At 36.2% G+C, this 16,825-nt stretch overlaps 1 protein-coding gene across 6 annotated transcripts in view; it reads left to right on the plus strand.

Moving 5' to 3' along the window:
• Positions 1 to 16,825, plus strand: part of MYO6 (myosin VI) — a 157,902-nt gene that overhangs the window by 136,800 nt on the left and 4,277 nt on the right. For 2 of the 6 annotated variants that reach the window (XM_069598030.1, XM_069598031.1), the window contains 9 exons: positions 1,163 to 1,371; positions 2,005 to 2,083; positions 2,955 to 3,118; positions 5,814 to 5,837; positions 6,243 to 6,272; positions 8,015 to 8,053; positions 11,669 to 11,772; positions 13,031 to 13,162; positions 15,933 to 15,959. In XM_069598030.1, the coding sequence (XP_069454131.1) occupies positions 1,163 to 1,371; positions 2,005 to 2,083; positions 2,955 to 3,118; positions 5,814 to 5,837; positions 6,243 to 6,272; positions 8,015 to 8,053; positions 11,669 to 11,772; positions 13,031 to 13,162; positions 15,933 to 15,959 (808 nt within the window). Of the gene's footprint in view, positions 1 to 1,162; positions 1,372 to 2,004; positions 2,084 to 2,954; positions 3,119 to 5,813; positions 5,838 to 6,242; positions 6,273 to 8,014; positions 8,054 to 11,668; positions 11,773 to 13,030; positions 13,163 to 15,932; positions 15,960 to 16,825 lie in introns of those variants that run through there. The other 4 variants (XM_069598032.1, XM_069598033.1, XM_069598034.1 and 1 more) reach the window with 4 other exon arrangements.

The raw sequence follows: 16,825 nt of genomic DNA on the forward strand, positions 1-16,825 counted from the left end.
TTGTTTTATTTTGTTTCATGTTTTTCTACTTTCAGAAACTAATTTTTAAATTTTAAAAGTAATAGTCTCAAAAATTTGGAGAAAATCTGCCCCACTTCTTTACCCCTCACACTAACACATTCACCTATAGACTGTTGCATGTTCCTCTCAGTCTTATTTTATATGCACATATTTTTGCACCGTTCTTATAAGGTACATTATATTTCACATTCCTATCATTATGTTATTGCCTCGTCCCTATTATTAAATTATTTTCATGTAGGCTATATCAGAAATTACTTAACTTTCACGAAATAACAATTAATTTTCTCCCATATTTTGTAAGAAAAAAAGCGAGAGGGCATCTTTGGTTTTGATTTTTGTTTGATTACTAGTGGGATTGAAAATTTTTTCTTTGTGCTTATTTGTTGATTTTGTTCATCTATTCGTATCATTTTCTGTAATATTTTAGGGCCTCAGTGTTTTTCTCATTGACTTTCATAATTCACTGCAGTTATGTGAAATATAATATCTTAAAGTGAGACTTTTAGATATTTTCTACAGATAATGATAAATCTTGGAGTAAGAATGGAGAAAGAAGTCAAGAGAAAACTGAAAATGCTTTGGATAGCCTTAGCTGATTTTACAGATCTGTCCAGAACCACCCCTGTTTATGTGGTATTAATCGATTAAAATCAACCCAGCCACATTTAAGAAAATCATCCAACAATTTTGGGTATAATGATAATTTCTTAAATATCCCCAATGTATTATTTGATCCTTAATATTAAAGAGTAGTAAATTCTGGCAAAATTAATCATTTCTTAAAAAATAAACTTTAACTACAGTATATTAGTTTGTGCACAGTATACTCTTAAGATACTTGATTACTTGATAGGAAGTAGACTCAAATTTTGTTCATAGAGATAACTTAAAATTTTAAGTATTATTTAATATTTAAGCAATAAAAAGATAGTGGGCCTCCTGCTTACCAGCTTTTTCAGTTTTGCTGTGTATGTGCATGGTGGTTTGTTTTCTTAATTGTGGTGAAACGCATACCATTAAACTTACCACTTTAACCAGTTTTTAAATGTACAGTTCAGTGGTGTTCAGTGTGTTCTAACTGTTGTACAGCAGAAGAGATGACTTTTTAAGTGCATGTCCATTGTGTTCTTTCTTTCAGTCCACGGTGATGACAAGGGAACAAATACAGAAAGAGTATGATGCTCTAGTTCAAAGCTCAGAGGTCCTTCTCAGCGCGCTGCAGAAGAAAAAGCAGCAGGAGGAAGAAGCAGAAAGGCTGAGGCGCATTCAAGAAGAAATGGAAAAAGAAAGAAAAAGACGTGAAGAAGATGAGCAACGTCGAAGGAAGGAGGAGGAGGAAAGGCGGATGTAAGGCATTTATGTTGTTGCCTTGGATTAGAAACTGACGCCATAGTGAACTCTGAAGTGTTGACGGTGGTTAATGAATATTCTTATCTGTAAAAGTGATATTCTTATATTTAAATACTAATTTTAGAAGAAGTTTGAAAATGGAGAAAGTAAGCTCACTTTACAATAACATAAACTGATTTAAATTATAATCTGAATTTTGGTTAAACTCACACCTGAGGATTTCTTAACTTCTTTCTGAAACTGACTTTCATATTATTTCATGATCTAGGAAGAAAGTACTTCTTTGCAGTTTTAAAACTGATAAAATTTTGGAAGCTTGACATAGTAGGGCAGACAGAAGGAATATGAGTTGTCTAATTGGAGAGGCAGTGTGATTAAGACCTTACAAGTAGGCTTGGTAACCAAGTTAATCCAGAGATGTTAAAGGTTATGGAATATAATTATTTCTTTTGTTTCTAAAGAGCTGCTATCAAAGTTAGATTTTATTTTTCAGAAAATAAGTTAATAATGTAATAGGTTAATTTGACTTCCCATTTTGTAACATTTACTTATTAATAGTTAAACTTTCTTCTGAAGAGTTTCTTATTTTCTGTTAATTTTTGAAGAGTTTTCTAATTTTTTTTTTTTTAGGAAACTTGAGATGGAAGCAAAGAGAAAACAAGAAGAAGAAGAAAGAAAGAAAAGAGAAGATGATGAAAAACGTATTCAGGTCTGTACTCTCTAGGCAGTCAGACTGAATTCTTACTAAATAGAATCTGCAAAACTATAAAACAAAAGAAGATCTTCATTTACTAGATAAATTGTCACTGATTTATCCTAGAGAGCAAAGGCAGTTTCAGAAGTGGTTATAGGAAGGGACTTTGGAGCTAGGGAAGTGAGTTCAAATCCAGCCTCTCACTGACAGAAATCATGATATTGCAGGAGTTACAGTGAGTGACTGTGGGCCACAGTTTTCTTTCTGGAATGGAGATAAATAATAATTGTGAGCATTAAATGAGATAATACCTATTAAAGCATTTAGAACAGTGCCTTGTTTAGTAGGTATTAGTTTGTCATCATTCAGAGGGGTACAGTCAGATCAGCATTCAGTCACAACATAATTATCTAATATTTTAAAATGTTATTTTATAACTTTGTAGATGCTAATATTAATAGGTTAGGATTAAGATACTCTCACTACTGCCACCATCTTTTAAAAAAAAAAAATCCATGTATGAGAATAATTTAATCCTATTTTGAGTGTCTGTCTGTCTTGGCTTTCTGATTTATCCTGAACACAACCAATACTTTAAATTCCTGAAATCTGCAGTGTAGGTGTTGGTATTCAGGTCACACCAAGGCTACTGATGTGATGTTTGGGAGACTCATATTCTAGTGATAGAATGGCGGATTCTTACTTTGGGGCATGAGGAAACATTAATCATAATATAGAAGGGGAGAAGATGGTAGATTTCTGGGTAAAGAGTATGTATTTCTTAGTTAAAAAAAAAAAAGAAAAAACGTGTATGGAGCAAGTGTGCACAGTGAGGGGGATGAGCAGAGAGAGAGGGGCCCGGCGTCAAGGCCTTCTGTGCCGGCAGGCAGAGGTGGAGGCGCAGCTGGCCCGGCAGCGGGAGGAGGAGACCCAGCAGCAGGCGGTTCTGGAGCAGGAGCGCCGGGACCGAGAGCTGGCGCTGCGTATCGCCCGAAGCGAGGCCGAGCTCATCAGCGACGAGGCGCAGGCCGACCCGGCGGCGCTGCGCAGGTACCGCGTGCCGGGGGCGGGGCGGGATGGGGCAGGCAGGTGGGCGGGGCGCTCGGGTGGGCGGGGCGATGCCGCCTGCGGGAGGGCGCTGCTGCTTTACTCACCTGCCGCCTTGCCTCTCCTTCGACGGAAAGGGGAGCAGGGGGAAAGTCACGTTGCCTAGGTCTTGGTATATTTGCCACTTAAAAGTTATTTCTGTTTACTTTTACACTTAAGTCAATGAAACTGTTGATTTCATCAAGCTGTGTTGAAAATGAAAACTGGTATTTCAGTTCATAAGTACTTAAAGGAAACATCTTGGTTTACTCTGAAACTATCAAAGAATATTGTATAAAGGGTAGACAGTTTTTAAATATCTGCCACTAGATACTGGCATAAAAATGGTGAATATGTTGTGATCCAGCTTAATATATTTGAGGCTGGAATGTATTACAAATTTTTCAAATGTATCATATACCCTAACCCCTGAGAAATTTTACACATACACATACCTTTCCCCACTGTGATTTAGAATAAATAAGATTTACCCTTCCAACAAGGCAGCTTAATCACATGGAAATAACTTTGCTCCTCGGATCTGAATTATCTCTAAATAGTATGGAGTGTGGAAGTGTCAGGTCAGTTTGTTTCTCTTCCTTGGTTCTTGTCTCCTTGCAACAAAAATTTGGAACAATGGACCAAAAAGTGTTAAACAACAGACAAGTTACAATTTCAGCTTAAGCAGACACTCCCAAGGGAGTCCTCATCCTTCCTATCCACCCCTCTTGGCTTCCCTGTTTTATTCTTCCAGTCTCCCCCTTTTTGTTATACCTGGTTCAGAGTAGGGCTTGTACCCACCACCAGTCAACGAAAGGGAATGCAAGTAGGCATACCCTCAAGGCCGATTGACGATTTCAAGTTATATAACAGCGGACTGTGTTGCTTACGTCTTCCCATAATTCAGTCTGTTAGATTAGTTGTAGAATATTCATCAGCCCTTACTGGGCTCCTCATGGCCAAAGGTTACTTGGAGAAGCCTCTGTGGTTCTTTTGTATCCACTGTGTTAGTAGGGTGCCTGTGCAGGAGTTGCAGAGTCTCTGTGGTTATCTTGTAGCATCTGTGAGCTCTCCTAGGTGTGTCTGGGATGGAGTTTAGAAATCAGATTGCATCCTTTTCAGCCAGGCCTCCCCTTGCTGCCCATGTCTAACTTCCTACTGAACAGAGGAATACAGAAGTTCTTGCTAAAAGCTGAAGGAAGGGTTTTACTATAACAGATTCATTTTTAAAAATATAGAATGTACAAACATTCGTTATTACTATTTATTTGGAAAAACAAAACAAAACTCATTTGTGGAATTCCTTTATGCATAAGTACCTATGTTGTATATATATTGCAGGCCTGTGTGTAACCATACTTTTCAGAATGTCCAAGTGCTGTTTATGACAAAATAATTAAAACACGACCACTAGATGTTGCTATTTCCTTGTGAAAGGTAGAAAATTTGGTCTACATCGGAACAAGGCAATTAGATTTTATTTAGTTGAAAACAAAGACAGGTAAGGAAAAGGGTATGTGAAGTTGCCTTTGCACGTTTTGTACTGAGTGATTATATTGGGGAGCTCTGGAGCTTGAATTGTACATGAAAGTTATATTTAAATAAAGTGAATAGGCCTATGTGTTATGATAATTGTTGAGGTCATTGGTTTGGAGCCACTCTTTGGGCTCTCAATTACTAACATTCTTACTATAGCTAAAGTGAGTTTGCTTGATACTGGCTTTTTAACTGCAGGCTCAGCCTAGCTGCGATTCAGTTCCTTCCACGTGCCTCTTGGTGATGTGTCTGGAGCCTTTGTGGATAACCAGCTAGTGGGCTAGGCTGGGTTCCCAGTGAGCCAAGGCTGGCCATGGTGTGTGAGGAAGTTCCGCACTTGACAGAGCTGACATTATTAAGGCTGAAGCTCTTTAGTGAAAAACTCTTTAATGGAGCCCGTGTTGGTATTTATGGCTTAACTCTGTGTTTAAGCATTTGAAATATTTAGCTCTATCCAGTGTCATTCCGTGTACTATGAATAAGATACTAGCTCATTCGTGGACTCCTTCCCATCCTCAGAAAGATGCAGTTCATCCAGTGTGAGTGGTCTTGGATAGAGGGGACCATTTAGGAACTTGAGCATAAGGGATGAGCTACCTATGATTTAAATTAAACAGCATTAACTGGGTGATGAGATTACTACGAGGTAATTAGGAGATATGCAAGTAGGTATGACTTGAACGGCAGAAGAGTTTTAGTTCTCCTGTGGGATAGCTGTAGGGATGATGTCGCCTTCTTGGACTGTCCCTTCAGATCCTTTCTGCCAGCTGTCTTCCAGGCAGCTTTTCTCTCCCCTCGGTTTCCTGTGAACTCCTCCACTTCTGAACCACCTGGTTATTTTGTACACTGAACTACAAGCATTGACACTTTATTGTGGGTGATGTTCTCTGTGTATTTTCCCATGTTTGATTATTTTATCTTACTCCATGGGCTACAAGAGTTTTTGAATGTTTATGTTACGTTAGTTAGCGCTGAACTTTTTCTAACATGTTTATGAGTAAGAACCTAAGTAACTCTGTTCTCAATATATGGCATGAAAATGTTCTTGGGATCTGTGATATATTTAAAAATATATATGTAGATAGATTCTGCTGCAGTGAACAATTTCAAGTTACTTTTCCAGCTTGGATTTCCATCCAGTAACTAAGTAAGAATTGTTTCCTATGTATGTAATGTATTTCAAATTATGATCTCATTTAATAACACTAATGATCCTTGATACAAAGTAATGATTTCACATTTATATTATCATTTCTAAATTCTACTAAAACCGAACACAAACCCCACCTGAGTAATTTTTAAAAATCTAGATATAATATATTCACTCCTTAATTTTCACAGAATGCCTTTAGTTTATTCTTTTCTAATCATTTGTAATAAAGATTTAAAAACATTAATATTCTGAGTGTTCTCATACATAGGTTAAATAGAGATAATGGAGTTTTGAAAATCAATTTGCAAAGTCACTGAAACATAAATTTGGCACAATCCAGATTTTCACAGTTCAGAATTGGTTATGGTATTCACTAAATTATATGTATTCTTTTCGCAGAATTAATGGAACAAGACGCACAATGACACCGTATGTCATTTCCCTTTTAAAGTTGACTTAATCGTGTAAACTTTTTTTTCTCTTTTTTAATAGGTTGTGGATACTTTTTAGGAGAGATATTTTCCTCATTGAAGTAAATTTTATGTCATTATTACTATCATCATCATTACTATTTTTCCCAGGAAAATGTTTGATGCTCCTTTTGGTGTTCAGTCACAGTGGTTTATGATTTGGTTTCTTTCTTTGTGTTTGGTAACTTTGTTTAAACTTTAACACCCATTTTATGTGTTTTTAATTTCCCTTGCTGATGTCTTTATAGAAGTAGATATAGAGATATAAATAAGAATAAACAAAATATTTAAAGTGTTTGAGTCATGGCAGGTAGCTGTCTTTCAGTATGTGTAATAGTTTATTCTGCTCACACCTAAAACAGCTCATAATTTGAAGTTATATATATGTATTGCTAGCTGTGGTACTCGTGTATCTTTTTGTTATGAAAATCTCCCCACAGAGAGAATCTAAGTAACATTTTGGGATATACATATACATTATATGCATAAAATATATACTTTTTGCATATATTTTTGTATATGTGCTATATATATAAAATTTGGAAGTTTGTTTAACAGCTTTTATTTCTCCAGCTGTACCCTTTATAGTGAAGGTTCTTAACTCTATCAGATCCCAGTACCAATACCAAATGTTTCATAAATGATGCAACCTACTTTAATAGTTTTCTCTAAATAATACACATAAAAGAGAAATAAAAGTCTACAATTATTTATTTTATTACATTTTATTTATTTTAATATGAAAGTGCTGACTCTCAACTATAGAAAAACAGTAGTTACTCAGATGTTTTCACATCTACATAGAATCACCATGAATGCAACAGCTACCAACGCAACTTGATGTGAGAAACTTGTTTTGGTCAGTTAAATGCCATGAGATCTCCTTGATGATCAGGGCCCGGCTCTGAGCCCTGAAGCAAACATGGCCATCTTCTTTTCTCTTGATTTTTTGCTGATTTATAAGATTTTTGAGGTTACCAGAGTCTGATGAATAGAATGAATGAATGATTGATTATGAAGGAAGAGAGCAAAACAGGAAAATAAAGTACTAATGAAGCTGATGAATATGATTACATGAACATTCCATTACACAGCATTAAGCAGATTTTGAGAAAAGTTACAGTCTTCTCGTTAATCAAAAAAAAGTAAGTTTTTGCCTTTGGGAAATGTTTATCCTTGGAAGGTCAGAACACTTCTGATCTTTAATTTAACAAGTGCTTGATGCATTTGAATTTTTTTAGGCATGATTTAATTTAGAATTTTAGAGTTTTGAGCACATCAGACTCTTATTTAAACTCTGACACAGTAAAATAGATCATTTGGTGTAACCACCATTATGCCCTAATTAATATTTACCAAGCAACCCCAGTGCAAAAATCCTTGTACAGATTCTGAATTCCACCAAGTTCCCTGTTTGCATTTAGAACATGCTGATTATATTCTGTACATAAAAATATCACAGAAGCATGGCTCTCATGAGCCATTATCCAAAAGTTTCTACTGCAAAAATGAAGTTCAAATAACTTTTTAACTGGATTTAAACAAAAATTTTGTTGTATTTTATGGCTACAAAAAGTGTATTACCAACTTTTGCAAAGTAAAATAATAGTATATGGTTACTAAAGCAATAATCTTATTGAAATTTTCATTATACTTTTATATAGTTGTCCTATATAACTTGTAATATTATTTTTCTTATAGGGAGCAAATGGCGAAAGAGATGTCAGAAATTTTGAGTAGGTTAGTGCAGTGTAATTTGGGGAGATCAGTGTCACATCAAAATCATATTTTCATCACTTGGACCAGAACCTGTTATATAGAGTAGCCTGTTCTTCCCACGTAAATTTTCTATACAAGTAATGTCACTCTGCCCTCTTCCCACACTAACATAGAAAAAGGTTAAAAAAAACCCAAAAAACCAGCGCTCCTGTAAATTGGCCTTTTTCAGTGGGGATACGACTGGTGTTTGGGCGGGACTGTCCCTTGTTGCCAATGCTGTCGCGCTCACCTGGGACCCCACCAGTTCAGCCTCAGTCGGGGAACCCTTCCTGTCCTTGTGACAGAAGGGACACTTTGAAACGCCCCCTGAGGGTGGTGCTGCCCCCTGACTGAGACCCACTCTGCCTGGGGAAGGAAAGAGAAGTGAGGAAGCGTGTGGCCCAAGGCCCCTGCCCACCACAGCACAGGGATGGAAGACCAGGGTGGAAAAGCTGAGCCACCGAGGGATAGGGCTTCCCAGCAGGATCTGGTCCATTATCACCTGGATACGAATCAATAACCTTTTAACTTTCAATTCTGAACTTACAGAGCTAATTGAAAGTGTTCAAATTAATGTTTTTTTTAAAATCTAAGTCAATTTTGTCACTGCCTTACTCTGTTGTTCACATGATTGTCTTTATAACAAGTCTAAATAATCAGTCATTGAAAGTGAACCTTCATTTTCTATCTTAATACTTCCAAAGATGAGGGGAGCATTTAAGTGAATTTGATTTATGTACTTCTTTGGATGCTGAATAAGCTTTTTAGCAGGTGTATTTTTCTCTGAGGTAATATGAATTAAAAGTTGGTAACAGTAAAACCATATTTCAAGCAGTAATAATTTGAATTCAGTGTGATTTTTAGAAGTATCAAAATACATCTTATGTATATCAACATCTCATATATATTCTGACAGTCTATAAAGCTGTATATTGTGTAGAATCACTTTCTCTTTCAAAAGGAAAGAAAACAGCAAAAATGCATAATTTGAGCTGCCTTTCTAGAAAAGACTGGTAGAAGAGCTAGGAAGAAAAGATAATTTTTTGGTTAAACTTATTGAATGGTGGTTTCAGATTGCAGGAAAGAAAAAAACAGATATTTGAATAATGTTAAAAGCATAGTTTATTGTTAAGGGTAATAGAGCTTGCTGACACACAGCTGGCTCTTTTTGAGCAAAGCATTTAAGAACAAAAAGCTCTGTGAAGAATGGCCAGTTACACGGCTTATGAAGAAATTCTGCAGTGAACTTGAAACAGATTGTAACCATGAAAATGCAGGAAGGGCTAAACAGGCACACATTATTCTTTAACTTGGCTTATAAGTGACTGAAAATCGTCAGGTCTAACAGTTTTTAAGTATGTAGAGTGAAGTATGCTACTTTTTATTCTCCAAAAATGCATAACTACCCCTTTCAAAGAGTCAAAAGTACCTTGTTTCAATTTTAAGCTTAGCACCGAAGGAGTAATTTTATTTCAGGAAGGACGATTCATATTTTCAAGCATCATTTTTAAATAACATTAGTCTCATTAAGTGTCTTATGTCTTGGTTGCTTGCCATGTTTGCTGTTGTCTTTCAAAATGTAAAATGCTGAGAAAGTATGAGGTCATTTTGAACATTATACCATGGTCATCCCTCAGGAGCATTGCTGTGAAACAGCTTATCCCATTTAATTTTTAAACTATTTATTATTTTACTTTTTATATTGTAAATACATGTATTTTATTTTTTATTTCTTTCTATTTTCCCACTCAAATGTTCCTACCAGTTGGGGCATGTTATAGTACTTGTACCCTTTGGAATCTCCATTATCTGTCTTATGACCTACAACCATTTTCCTGTAATTTACTAGTTGTCATATTATTACTCACTGAATACCAAGATGTGGTTTTATCTGCTTATAGAACTTTTCAAACTTTTGACCTGAACTCAAAAGTCACAAGAGTTTCCAGGCTCCAGCAGCTCTTCTGGAGACTTATGCAAAGGGTGGCAGTTTGACTACTCCCCTGGGGACTTGTAAATATCCAGACATTCAGGGAGAATCAGCCAGTAGGAATGGTTGGGGCTTGGTCATCTCTAGCTTACAACAGTCTGCAGGTGACTGGCCCTTAACCCGTCACGTGCTTCTAACGATCTTAAAGTATGTGATTTTTTAAAACAATTTTCAATTAAAGTATAGTAGGTTTACAGTATTGTGTAAGTGTATAGCACAGCAGTTCCGTTTATACTTTTTTAGATTCTTTTCTAGCCCATGGATGGGCTATCCACTCCAGTATTCCTGGGCTTCCCTGGTGGCTCAGCTGGCAAAGAATCTGCCTGCAGTGAGGGAAACCTGGGTTCGATTCCTGGGTTGGGAAGATCCCCTGGAGAAGGGAACATCTACCTATTCCAGTATTCTGGCCTGGAGAATTCCATCGACTGTATGCTCCCTGGGGTTGCAAAGAGTCAGATACAACTGAGCGACTTTCACTTCACATAATCACATAATACTGAGCTTAGTTCCTAGGCTATACAGTAGGTCATTGTTGGCTATTAATTCTATACATAATAGTGTGTATATGTTAATTCCAGCCTCTCAATTTATCCCTTACCTAGCACCTTTTCCCCTTTGGCAACCATAAGTTTGTTTTTTGTGTCTGTGATCTTTTTCTGTCTTGAGAATAAGTTCATTTGTGTCTTTTTTTCTTTCTTTTAGAGTCCATATATAAGAGATATCACTTGATATTTGTCTTTATCTGTCTGACTTAGTACAATAATCTCTAGGTCCATTCATGTTGCTGCAGATGGCATTTTACTCGTTTTTATGGCTGAGTAATAGTCCATTGTATCTATTAATTATACCTACATCCTCTGTCCATTCATTTGTCGCTGGACATTTGGGTTCTATGTCTGGCTGTTGTAAATAACTCTACTATGAACATTGGGGTGCATGTATCTTTTCCAGTTATGGTTTTCTCTGAATATATGCCCAGGAGTGGGATTGCAGGATCATATGGTAGTTCTGTTATTAGTTTCTTAAGGAACCGCCATAGTGTTCTCCATAGTGGCTGTACCAATTTACATTCCCACCAACAGCATAGGAGGGTTCCCTTTTTTTGCACATTCTCTCCAGCATTTATTATTTGTAGACTTTTTGATGATTGCTGTTCTGACTAGTGTAAGGTAATACCTCATTATGGTTTTGATTTTGAGGAATATATATATATATATATATATATATACTATATATATATAAATGTATTAAGTCTTGATCATATATCCATGAGTTAAAATATTTAAACAGATGTGGGTAAAATATTTAAACAAGTATTTAAAAATTTTAAATTTAAAAATATTTAAATCAGAACTTCTGAGTCCATGGTACTAGAATATTGGAATCAGAAGTTCCAATTTAAAATCTAATACAAAAATGATGCAGTGGAAAATTTTAATTTGCCTGGGCATTCCATAGTATACCATTTTTAATCTCATCTATTAAAGATAAAAAAATTATATTTTCTAGTAGTTGTTTCCACCTTGCAAACTTAGGTTCATTTTCTTGCCTATTTAGTCAGTATTTTGTGTTTCTAGTTTCAATATGTAAAAATGTAATAATTACAGAGGCCCTGCTGTACAAGCCACCAAGGCGGCTGCTGGTACCAAGAAACACGATCTTAGTAAGTGGAAATACGCAGAACTCCGAGATACCATCAATACTTCTTGTGGTAAGTGTACAAGGAGGATGAAAAGTGGGACGGTTCCATAGCTGGCAAGTAAATACCTAGATTGGGGTGGGAATTTTTTTCATATAAATTAGTTGAAGCCATTCTCTTTTTACTCACACCTTGCGTGAAGACCTAGTTTCTTCACAAAGCTAAAAGACAGGTATTAAGTTAAATTGATTTTGCAGGCCAGAGAGGAAGAGCACAGAGAAGTTACAGTTAGGGCTGTATCAGTGGCTGACTCTCCTAACATGTGCTTCCTGGTGGCTCAGACAGTAAAGAATCCTCCTGCAGTGCGGGAGACCTAGGTTCGATCCCTGGGTTGGAAAGATCCCTTGGAGGAGGGCATGGCAACCCACTCCAGTATTCTTGCCTGGAGAATCCCCGCGGACAGAGGAGCCTGGCAGGCTACAGTCCATGGGGTCACAAAAGAGTCAGACACGACTGAGTGACTAAGCACAGCTCAGAGCACTCCTGTCATTATTCGTAATAGCTAAATGCCTGTGTATCAGACCCTTTTGGTCTGTGAGCTCAGTTGCTTCAGTTGTGGCCAACTCTTTGCAACTCCGTAAACTATACCCCTTCAGGCTCCTCTGTCCATGGGATTATCCCAGCAAGAATTTTGGCCCATAAATGTAGAGTGAAAAATGGCAGTGGAGGTTTTCCTTTTTAAAGCTGTTTTTCTTCCAACAGAACAGAGTAAAATACTGTATCCAAGGGATCCCACACAGTTGTGTTCACGTGTCAGTCATAGTATTTGAATTTGGGACACTGTAACTAGGACCTCAGACGTCATAGCTGTACAGGATGCCTCACTATTGTTTTTTCCCTTGTCACTGAATTTATCTGCATAATTACAAATGTAAGACACGTGGTGCTTTTAAATCTAGCTTATATTCGAGCACAGTGACTTCTTATTCTGTTATTCTGGTCTATGACCTTGGACAAATGACTTAACCTCTCTGATCCAAGTTCCTTATCTATAAAAGACCTGTTTGGTCCAGAGTTCTTGTGTGGAGTAAAGATATAAGATAGTAGTTATGCATAAGAAAATGCTCTGTAAGTATTAAAAAATAGTATTACCATGAAAGTACTCATCTTTGGCAATAATTGGTTTACTTTTGATTTTGTACTGTTAATTTAAAAATGAAACCTTCATTTAAAAATATGTATGTTTCTGCCAAAGAATAATTATGCTAGAGAACTAAATTAGGATGTTAATTGCTTTTTTTTTTTTTAAATCTTTCTGTGTACCTGATAGATATTGAGCTCCTGGCAGCTTGCAGAGAAGAATTTCATAGGCGACTAAAAGTGTATCATGCTTGGAAATCCAAGAACAAGAAGAGAAATACCGAAACAGAACAGCGTGCTCCAAAGTCTGTTACTGATTATGGTAAAAACACATCTGTACTTCTGAATGTTCCAAAGTATATGTGTATAATTACATGTAACTATGCATAAGGCATTTGGGTAAAACTCTCCAAGTTTCGTCTTACTTTAGAACTGTGGGTCCACTGAACTTAACACACCCGTAATGGCTTATCTTTCAAAGTATTATTTCTGTTAGGTAAATAATACTTTAAAGTCATGTTTTTTTTTTTTACAAGTATTGAATTTACTTGTTAAGATAATTTCTAGGGGTAAGAATTGCCTCTACTGAGGAAGTTGTGTGATAATGCTGTAGATACATATTCTTTCCACATATGCATATACAGACATATGAAAAGATTAAATGTAGAAATATAAAGAGTACTATGAAAAAAGAATATTTACTGCAAATGCTGCTGCTGCTAAGTCGCTTCAGTCGTGTCCGACTCTGTGCGACTCCATAGATGGCAGCCCACCAGGCTCCCCCGTCCCTGGGATTCTCCAGGCAAGAACACTGGAGTGGGTTGCCATTTCCTTCTCCAGTGCATGAAAGTGAAATTTGAAAGTGAAGTCACTCAGTCGTGTCTGATTCACTTTATAATACTGTGAAAATATAAGAGTGAGAAATAGTACCTTGGTTTAGAAGAATTTTCCCGCAACCAGAATTTGATTTTTTGACTGAGGCCTAAAAATGAATCTTGCTACTTTGCTGTATATGTGAAATTGGGAATACAGCAGAAGAGTCATAACCTAGTAAAAGCGCATACTAGCTTTAACATTAAGTAAGAATAACTGTGAGTTGTAATTTCAGTCTTAATAGTTAGAATTTCATTTATTCAACTTGCTACAGGAGCAGTTTATTAGGTTAATTCTAGTTACTGTCAAGATGACAGCTATTAATATCTTTTTTTTTTAAAGAGGTATATCCCCAATTCTTGATAGTATAGTTTAGCCATGCATGACCCAAGCTGACTTAGGAAATGAGCTCACGGTTGTATTTTGTCTCTTTACTACCTTCCTAGCAAATAAAACAGTGTTTGATGAAAGGCAATTAGATGGTAAAATTTAAGTGTTTCTAAGCTGTTGCAAAGATTAGATTGAGGAAGGGACGTGCTAGTGACTGCTTATGGGTGTCGTCAGTCGGAATGTCAGACTCTTGAAAGAGCAGTAAGCTTGCCTTGCGACTAAGAGATGGCAGGTGGAAAGCCCTCTAAACATTGCTCTTCTGTAACTACCACACTCTTCTCTGGTTTCAAACTTGGTCTCTGGGAATTGAAGATGACACAGTGATTCCATTCTCTGTTCACTGTCTGTACCATGTTCCTACCACTGTTGCTGTGTTTTGTGAAAATGGCAAAGGAGTATTCTTTTTAGCAATAATCTTTAGCTGTAATGTTCTAATCATGACCTTCAACTGATTGACTTTCATTATGTTCTATTTTAAAATTTATACATCTGAATGATTGCACTTCTTTAAAGAAATAAATGTTATCATACTTGACATCCACATTTTTAATGAATATGTAAGTATTTATTGTATTATTGTATCAAACCAAACTTTGGCACCTTACTCAGCCAGCTTTGCCCCAAAAGGAGCAAATAAAATGTGGCTTACCTTACTGGTTCCCATACTGTTTCCATTCATAATGTACCACTGGGAAGAACAACAGAGTAGATTAAGAAAATTTCCCAAGGGTCCCATCTGATATGTGAACAAAACTAGGACTTGTATATGGACATACTCCACATATGTGTAGTCTTCAGAGAGTTTCAATTGAACATGGTGCATTTTCAGGGTAAAATGTAACTTCGGCTCTGAAAAGTACATTTTTCTTTTTCTTTTCCTCTCATGTAAAATTCATTCTGACACAGGAATACAGTTAAAAGGAAAGGTGATGAGCACCAAGATGCTTATTTGAGAAAATTCTGTTCTCCAGGAGGTTTCCTAATGGTGCAGCTGCTTGACTTATAAAAGCAATGGCTCTGCAATTTAATATTTAGAAGGATTAGAATTCCTTAATTTGAGAAAGCAAAATGATGACAACCTAGCGATTAACAAAAATATAACCTTGGTGTTGCTGCCTTAAAGAGGTAGACGATGGCAAATCATGATTAGTTCTGAAGAGTTAGGAATTGGGAAGCTCAGAAACCCCTTTCCTTTTGCTGTAGTAGGGGAGCATGCCCCTCAGCACATTTACCCTGGAAAGAGGCTTTCGGAAGTAATTTCGGGGGGCAGTAGCAAATTGCCCAGTAAAGATTTATATTTACTTGCTTGAAACAGTGACTTTGGAGAGTAGTTTTATTTCATCGTCCCTAAGTAAAAATGTTGTCAGCTTAAGATTTAAGACAGTGTGAAGAAATTAAAACCTGCTGAGTATATGTAAGTGTGGTAGTGCTTTTTCTCTATATAAAAAGCATTTTTAGTGAATTTATGAGTTATTCTCTCCCCCCCCCCCCACAAAAATTCTAGTAATACTTTAATGGTACTCTCATGTTGATTATTCAGTTGCTGTTTTGGATTTTTATTTGGATATTGCTGTGTTTAAAAATTAAATTTTGGTCCTCTTTGTATGTCTATCAAGCAGGATGTCCCCCAAACATAATCAAAATAGATATTTAAAAGTTGGAAAGCAGCATCTACTTGTAGGTTATTATAGGAGTACTTGGTTATGGATAGGGAATTTATCTGTTAGTCACCACCTCCATTGATGGGAAATCATTATGAATTAGAAGAATGCTTATTTAACATTTTTGGCATTTTTATCTTTTCTTCAACATAAAATATTTGTTCGCAGATTTTGCACCATTTTTGAACAATTCACGTAAGTCAATGGGTGGTTTACTCATGAGCTAACTGGAAGATGGGTTAAAAATATAAAGTACTAACTTCTTCTAGACATTGTTTTGCTACAATTTTAAGGTGAATTATAGTACATTAATTTTGGTTTATATGTACTAAGATACTTAATTTGAGATAGTACTTTGATTTGGATCACTCCAAAATATATTTGTAGAAAAAAATTTAATTAATCTGTTATTTTATCAAAGTGCTCAGTCGCTCAGTCATGTTTGACTCTTTGCGACCCCATGGACTATATAGCCAGGCTTCTCTGTCCATGGCATTTTCCAAGCAAGAATACTGGAGCAGCTCACCATTTCCTGCTCCAGGGGATCTTCCCAACCCAGAGATTGAACCTGCATCTCCTACTCTAGCAGGCGGACTCTTTACCAGTGCTCCACCTGGGAAGTCCCTATTTTACCAAATTGCTTCCTTTTTAAAAAACCTAGCATTTTAAGCTGAGTATAAACAATTCTTATTGTAGCAAAACTCTATCTGAATGAGCAGCTAGTCTTTTAGAATAAAGACTAACTTTAGGTGCTGGTTTCAAATGCTGTAATAGTATAAGGATTTCTGTCCAAAGAGATTTGACTTTCATGTGATAATATACACAGCTTAATAGAATACCTCTTACTAGGAAGAGAAGATTATTCTGATACTTCTATAGCTTCCTATGATACATGTGTTTTGATAATGTAAAAATCTTTGAGTCATCTTAGTGTACAGTAAATTTCTTCTAGAATCAGTTGAACAGTAATGATTTGAATATGATGCCATATTTATTTGCCAAATGGTTGCACATAATTATTTTTTACTGCTTCTAGTAACTTACAAACTTAAAGATTTGAA

This window comes from Ovis canadensis, chromosome 8 (assembly GCF_042477335.2).
Source record: "Ovis canadensis isolate MfBH-ARS-UI-01 breed Bighorn chromosome 8, ARS-UI_OviCan_v2, whole genome shotgun sequence".
Lineage (NCBI taxonomy): Eukaryota > Metazoa > Chordata > Mammalia > Artiodactyla > Bovidae > Ovis > Ovis canadensis.